This window comes from Ursus arctos, chromosome X (genome assembly GCF_023065955.2).
Source record: "Ursus arctos isolate Adak ecotype North America chromosome X, UrsArc2.0, whole genome shotgun sequence".
Taxonomy (NCBI): domain Eukaryota; kingdom Metazoa; phylum Chordata; class Mammalia; order Carnivora; family Ursidae; genus Ursus; species Ursus arctos.
Window position 1 is genome coordinate 93,121,580 of NC_079873.1, and position 7,964 is coordinate 93,129,543.

Genomic DNA, 7,964 nt, shown 5'->3' on the forward strand with positions numbered 1-7,964 from the left:
CGAAATGGAACAGACTGAGTAGTGGATATTCTAGCTCACAGAATCACACTGGCTAGGAGGTATAGGGTATCTGTTAGGATATTGATTCGTTTGCTTCGACAACTACTAAAAACAACTGTAGCTTGAACCAGATAGAGGGCTAGGGCAGCTGTGTTCCATGAGATCAGTCGGAGATCCAGTCTCCTTCATCACAAAGCTCCACCATCCTTAGAATGTTGCCCCGTCTTCCTGATAGAAGAAGGCTGATCGTCACCATGTTCGTGCTCTAGCTGAGGAGAAGAGAGGAAGGGTCAGGCAGAGGGCACACATCCTGCTCCCAGCGCATGACCCGGAAGTTACACACAGAACTTCCCTTCATTAGCCGGAACTTTGCCTTGCAGCCTCCCCTAGCTGCAGTGCAGCCTTTGCTTCCTGGGTGCCTACATGCTCAGCTCAGAGAAGGGGGGGTAGACCTGGGGGTAATCAGCAGCGTCTGCCATACACGGAAGCAGTTGCACATGAGACGTTTACCTTGTGGCCTGGGAAACCGGCAGACGGATCTCACTTCTGTGGGAATGGGATGAACCCGTTGTGTTTCTCTGTTGTAGGTTAACCCGAATGGTCCAGCCTGGTGCTGGTGGACGTTAGCGGTTCTTCCGCTGGAAAGCCGAGCTCAGCTCCCATTCCTAGCAATGAGATCCTTAAAGGATCGACTGAACGGTATTCGGCGAGTCCTGGCCTTTATATCCCGAAACCAAAATTAGTGAGAGTGGATTGCCGAAGAGGAGCCCCCGACCCCCACCGCCCCTGGGGGAGGCATCTTGTAAATATATCTAATTGCAATAACATCTTAACAGAAGGAGGTATCAAACAGGCATTTCCCTGCTGTTGATCACAGAGAGAAAATGTATAGAAAGACCGAAAGCAAGGGGCCTGTTTGAAACTTTCTGTGTTAAGATGCTTCTTGACATGCTGCACAACTACATGCTCAGCAGAGGTGTTTAAAAGCCCAGAAGAAAAAAATTAATTTGATTTCGACATCAACTTTTCTGAAAGTTTAAAGTGATTTTGCTTTAATTTTCTTTCTTGCATAGTTCAATGTGTGGTTGAAATGTGAAGCACAGATACTAATAATGTTGCGTTATTTCACTGACTTGAGTTCTCATTCCAAATGGTTCAGGTTTTATACAGCATTGTGTAAAATAATGTTCATCCTTCTTTCTGTTTTAATAATTTATTTTTTTGCACTACTGTATCCTTTTTTTCTACATGTATGTTTGTAACTATTTAAGTGTACGTTACTGAAAAGCCAGTTGCTTTATTTATTAACGTGGTTTGCCATGTACCAAGGGGGAAGTAACAGTACAAGAAGTGTGCCATTTTTGCTTTAATCACATGTTACTATGGTTCTTGAGCCAGTTCTCGAATGGTTTTTCTATCTACCCCATTGGATGCTTATAGGAAGTTCAGAGTCACGCCGAGATTACTGATCTTCACAGGTTCCATTTGGCTTTCAGTTTGAATGCAACAATATAAGATACGCAAGGGATTTGGCATACGTTATGGAATAAGCCACGGTAAGGTAAAATAATCCATTTTCTATGTGTTATACAGAGCAGGGCTGAAGGAATGATTTTCTTTCAATGAAGAGATGAATCAGGGGGCGTCTTTTAGTACAGTCTGTTTTAGGCATTTATCTCAACAATCTAATTATAAGTGTATCTCATTTCTCCCCAGTGCAGTGAGGAGTGGGATTTTGAGGCAGGATGATTTTTAACCCTTCAGAGGTAGTGGTTTTCAGTTTGGCACATCATAGCCTCCATACCCCACCTCTTCTTAGGGTTCTAAGGATCACAGCTTGGCTAGCATGTGTGGAAACACATGAGGAAGGGCTGTTTGTTATTAAAAGTGCAAAGAAGCCAGTACAAAAAGCAGACCCTTTAAAAAAACAAACCAACTGTCTTTTTGGTTTGTCAATCTCTTTAAAGGAGACAGACCATGAATCCATGATTTTATCTAAGCACTGCCTTCCCTCCCGGCTGCCGTGGGCCAAAGATTTCAATATAGGGGAAGAATAGTGGGTAAGAAGGTAAGGGGGAGCTCTTGTTTAGCCTGCTTAGTACTAGTGTGATTCCTTTAGTGCCCGGAGAACCTGAAAAATGCCGTGAGGATGGGATGTCAGAGTGATGGAGCGAAGAGATTAGGCCAGGCAAGAAATGAGTCCTACCATCCGCACTGTCGCACACATTATTCCCCCATGTGATGCTGGACGGATACAGGGCAGCCCATCCACCCCACTGAGGAGAGGTTAGTGCCTCAAGTAACCAGTCTGACTTCTTCCATCACCACCTCTGTCCAGAAACAGAGAAGGCAGAACGAGATGATCCGGGCAACAGAAAAGAGGTTCACATAAGCAGAAACCAGACGATCTTTTCTGCACTTGCTAAATGGATGCTGTATTGTCAGAGCAATATGTTACCGGGCTTGATGTTTGCAGACCAGGCTAGTGAAGAATGGAAGTATAGGCATGGTTACTGCCCAAGCAAACTCTGCAAGGCTCGGGGAAGCAGGAAATTAAAGGCTTCCCCTCCCACTTGGTGCCCAAGCATGAGGTGGTAGCACAGCCCTCGTAAAATATTTTCCTGTCATCTAGTGTAAATGCAGCAGAGAAAATGTCATAAGCATCTCCCCTTGGTAGATGTTTTTGTTTTACGATTTAACTCTTTCTGGGCCCCAGGGTCCTCATCTAGCAAACGGTAGTGGTCAATGCCACATATAGGGTTGTTAATGAGTGTTATGTAAGGAAGTATATAGGTAAGTCGCGTAGCAGAGTGCCTAGCACCTAGAGATGTTCGAAAAATAATAGTTTTGATTAGTTATAGGCTATCATCAGGGGCCCACATTTGCATAAAACATTGGGCTTTACACACGGTACGCACATCTACCCCTTAAAACATAGTTGGGGGGATCCACACCACTGATTCTCAGACCATAACTTGACGCTTTACAGTTAATTCCTTTTGGAGCCAAGTCTGTTTGGGAAAATGTAAGGCTAGAAAACAAATGAGGGTCAGAGACAAAGGAGAGTTCTGGGCCAGTATGTTTTTCCCTATTTCAATAAGACTAAAAAGTCGTCCTCTTTGGAGGTCTAGATTTTCTGATATAACGGAAGCCTTAAATTCTGGCTCCATTAGAATAACCAGCTCATCACTTCTTGCTCTTGGCCATGCCAGAGTGAATGAGTTTTACAATCTGACTTTTGTGCTTATTAGTTCGTGGGATTTCTTGATGCTGCCACAACAGAAATTTACTGTGAGCCTACTATGTATCAGGCACTGAGCCAGGCAATTCCAGGTTCATTCCGTGAACATATAGGAGTTTGTGGAATTGCTTATTTTTCACATCAACCCTGTGAGATCAGTTACCATCCCCATATTACAGATGAGAAGGCTGAGGCCCTGCAATGTTAAACATTTTGCCCGGATAGCACAGCCGGTTAATAGCCAAGCTTGATTTTGAACCTGTTACTTTGCAGATTTTTAACATTTTGAACAGTTTGTGTTACACATAATTTTATTAGATATTTTTAGATAAATTTAGATTTATTAGATATTTTAGATATTTTATGAGATAATTTTATTAGATAAAGCATGGCAACCGAGTCACAAAAGTGAGCCCCAGAAGCTCACGATTCAAATGGCAGTTGAGGGTTAAGTAAAATTCAGTTACCTCACACATCTTTACTTAATCTAGGTAAAAAGGGAAGTTTGATTTTTTTAAATAAAGCTCTACATCGTAGAATATTTCATGTTGCTAAATGAGTACCGAACTCCCACAAACGTAGATCTTGACTGGGTAGAATTCCACTGGGCTCTCAGTAGCCTGAATAAACATTTGGGTTGTTTTCTAGCAAGCTTCTCTTTCAGCAGTGGTTGGAGGCAAGGAGCCAGGCTGCTTGGCTTTCTTTGGGATGTACTTGAATGGGGTAGTCAGTTGAACATGACCATTTTTATTACTTATTAAGTGATTTCGCTGCCAAGCTTGGATATGAAGGGTGTACAGAGAAAAGATGTAAGGCCAAATCTAGGCCAGAAGTACAAAACTTCCCCCTTGGTAGATCGTGCCATTTATTTGGTTAATTTTCTTATTATAACCTAGACTATACCTAGATTATTTTCTCTGTGTGTGTATGTATATGTGTGTATATATGTATATATGTATGCATATATATATATAATTAGGTACCAAGCAGATATTATGCCTTTCTGCTTTGTACTGTACTACTGCTGCTAGCTAATAACCAGCAAAATGTAGAAAATGAAAAATGATAAACTAATTTTCTGTAGACAACTTGGAGAAAAGGGTGCCTGCCCCTGACTTAATGGGGCAGAGAACTGACTATTTTGAGAATTTGCCTTTTCTGAAGGCTGACTGCTTCTAGCCCCATGGCGTTTCCAGCTCTGCCTGTGTGGCTGGCCTGGGCTCAGATAATCCCCTGTGACTGGCCACCAGAGCAGCGGAGCTGCTGAGGCTGGTTCACAGCACCCAGAGGTCTCTTACTGTCAACAGATTGCATGCTGTTGAGGGACCAGAATCCACTGGGGACTGTGCTCCCCCTGCCAACTCCATTTCCAAGTTGGGAGCCCCATTCAAGGACTCAGTCCTTGAGTTCCCAACATGTTGACTTTGCATCCATTTCTGTTTATTGAGGCAAAATCTTAGCAGAGGTGTATAATAAAGATGCAAACGGAGGGCAGCCCAAATAATGGAAGAGGACAGATTTTTCAGCCCATCTGGAGGAGGGATGAGGTTTTGATTTAGGACTGAAAGCAGTTCTGAAAAGCAGCCAGCTGCCTGAGCTACGGTTGGTGCCCTTCCTGAGGGCAGAGAGAGAAAAGGAAAAGGAGTCACATAAAATGTACGCACTCAGTTCCTCTTAGAATGATAGTTTGCACTGTTCCGCGGTTTACTAATCTGGGTGGTGCACATCCAGAGGTGAAATGAAGTTGTTTTCACTTACGAATGGTTATTTTTCAATGCGCTAAGTTAACCTTGAGAGAGAAGTGCCTGTAATCTCTGTTCCTGGTGTCATTTTAAAGCTTTTGCTTCATGACTCTGTAGCCGTTTAAAATTTTGTCGCAGCAAATGTGATTAACAGAAGTTTACAAAGCAACACTGTAGCTTATGCGTCATGTTAAAAATTGCCTAACGTTTATCTATTGTCAAAGCAACAACCAATAAACAACGAAATAAAAGGAGAGCAAATAGGTCAATGTGGTATCATAGGCTTATCTTAGATAAACTAGTTCCATCGTTTCGTGCAGTCCTCGGTCATGCCAGGATTGAAATACCAAGCAGGCCGCCCCAGCAGTGGCAAATGTGTCCGTGTGTTTGTTGGCCCGCTCGTTTGTCCCGCAGCCATTTTACTTCCGCGCTGTAATAAACTGAAAGGGGAATTAAGATACTGCCCCCCCCCCCCCGTGTTGCTATTCAACTACCTCTATATGCTTGGTTTCTCTTTAGGGGTTTCTTTCTTCCCAATCTGTACAAAAATGCTGTTTCAGTTCATCATCTATGTTGTCATAACAATGTGATATAGACAGTTGCTGTGAAAGCTCTTCGTTCATTGAAAATGTTTCCTGTTGTCTCACTTTATACCTAACAAAGCTCTACGCGTAACCTTAGGGCAAGAATTACCTAAATAAGTTATCGTTTTCTTGGAAGCTGAATCGAAGGGAAAGCTGTTGGGCCACCTATTTTGTTCTTGTTCCTGTTGCTTATAATACATTTGACCGAAAGATCTTTCAAGGAAGTAGACTTGCAATCAGACAGAAAGCTCTCACGCATCTGACAGTGAGGCCGGCGTGAGCTGGTTAATGTGACTGATGTGTTCTGAAACCCTGGCCATAAATTGTTTTAAAAAATGCATAAATTGTTTTTAAAAATCCTGTTATTTGAAGACTTATGTTGAAGCGTTTTGCCAATAATCCACCTCTCGTTTGTTTGTAAATCCGTTCCTATGTTGGGTTTGCTTAAAGCAGAATACACTACCTACTGTTTCCTTTGCCAATCATAAAATGTTTGTGAAAAGCAAGTTGCGTGTTTTTATTTGCGTCAAACCAGTTCTCCACGACAGGCTAAAGCTAAGGGCCAAAGCACGACATTTTGACAGGAAAACTGGTAAAATTGACCGAGCTGAGTCCGGCAAGAGCGATTCAGCAACATCTCCTTTTCAGTACCAGCTTTAAGTCTCCTGCCCTCGACGACTTTACACAAGCTCTCTTTTACCCCTGGAAAACAAACTACAAGTGGAGCGGGACAATTAAAATGATAGCAAATCCCATTTGGCTTGACCTTTGTGTAACAGGGTCTCTTGCGTAATTGAGAAAAATGAGAGCTCCTGAGCAAGTAGGTCCCAGAGGAGACGCTTGGCTCTGTTGGACTCCGGTGCCCAGTCCGCCACTCTGGTTGTCAGGAGATCGAGCACACCCTGGCCAAAGGCACAGTCTTCCCTCCCAGGCGGTCCGGCCCAGAATGCCTGCATAAGTCTCTCTGGAGAACTGCATTGGGTCATCTAAAAAGAAGCTCTTGTTTGCAGTTGCCCTCTAGGCCTTGAGCAAAGCCAAAGCCAACACTTTCTGTTTCCTCTCCTCTGGGATCCGCCCTGGCTCCACTCCTGTGAGTTCTCCAGGGCCAAAGATGCCTCCCTGGAAGGAACTCCCAGTCTCCAAATGGGATCAGAGCAAGAGAGGAAAGAACAAATGCCTTAGACCCACAGGCTACCAGATACTTCCACTTTCCCTTCCTCTCTCCGATGACTTCATCACTCCCAGGAGAGGCTGAGGTGGGCTGGGAAGGGGCCGGTGTCAGTACTCCCGATGCTCGCTTCTTTTCCAAGTAATGCAGAAATTTCCCAGCCGGCCTTGTCCACGTTCAGCCCAATGTAAAGGCATGCCCTGGTCAAGGCAGGAGAGTGCAGGCCCCGAGGAGCCCTGCCTCTGGGTCTCTGAGCCCCCTTCTCCCACCCTTTCTGGTTTTCTGTGACTGACTTTCCCTTTCCAACCTATCCTGGCATTGACCAGCCGTCCACGTTGAGGGCCCACTTTGATACACATGCATTAGCAAATAGCATCGTTGCGTTAGAAAGCCCTGGAAAATCCCTTTCTTCCACTTACTGAAGTGCTGGCCCCAAACCCCCCTGCAGAATCCTGCCCAGCGTCCAGTGAGTCCCTATTAGCCATTTCTGGATGCCATAAAGTGCAACAAATTAAGTCCTGAAATAACCCACTCACCCGAGGTCTAGTTTTGCTCTAAGAAGATTGCTTCTTGCATTTTAGAGGTATGTTATGGGAATATTTAGCAGAGTCAGGGGGCAGGGGACGTCACTGCCCCTTTGGCCCCTCAGGATACCTCTCGTCACCCCTAGCATACAGCTACGTTCTTGGGGCCACGCGCTCCTCCCGCAAGCCCAAACGAGCTCTTTCACAAGACGACCAGCGGTGACGGGGAACACTGGGCCCACGAGCGGCGTCAAGCCCTTCTGCTTGGGCCTTCCATGGGGATGCGTTCACATGGACGTGGCTAACCGGCAGACTGGAGCTGCTACCGAAGTCTGAACAGCTGAAGTCGCCTCCTCCTGGGCAGAACTTCGTGCGTTCTTTTCTCATAGTCACTGGGCTTGGTCTTCCAGCCCGACTGGGGAGGCCGTTTATGCCCAAACCCAAACAGCAGTCATGTGTTTGGGAAACAGGAGCCCTGTTCTTGCACCCCGAGGCAGCCACGGGCCCAGCTAATGTCCATTGCATGTTCGCTGCATGCCGGGCTCTTTTCTAGGGGTGGGTGTGTGTGTGTGTGTGTGAAGCATTTAGCTTCTCATTCGATCCTCACCGTAATCTACAAAGTAGATCTCTATGCCCGTGTTACAGGTGAGTAAACTGCGGCACAGTGTGCTTCTGTGACTCGCCTCTGGTCCTACCGATGAAAAC

General features: G+C 45.1%; 1 protein-coding gene across 7 annotated transcripts in view; it reads left to right on the top strand.

Moving 5' to 3' along the window:
• Nucleotides 1–6,073, top strand: part of LONRF3 (LON peptidase N-terminal domain and ring finger 3) — a 39,407-nt gene extending 33,334 nt beyond the window's left edge. For all 7 annotated transcript variants that reach the window (XM_044392139.3, XM_044392142.3, XM_044392143.3 and 4 more), the window contains one exon: nucleotides 588–6,073. In XM_044392139.3, coding sequence (XP_044248074.3) covers nucleotides 588–743 — 156 coding nt within the window. In that variant the 3' untranslated portion in view covers nucleotides 744–6,073. The remainder of the gene's footprint in view (nucleotides 1–587) is intronic.
• Nucleotides 6,074–7,964: the final 1,891 nt, after the last annotated feature.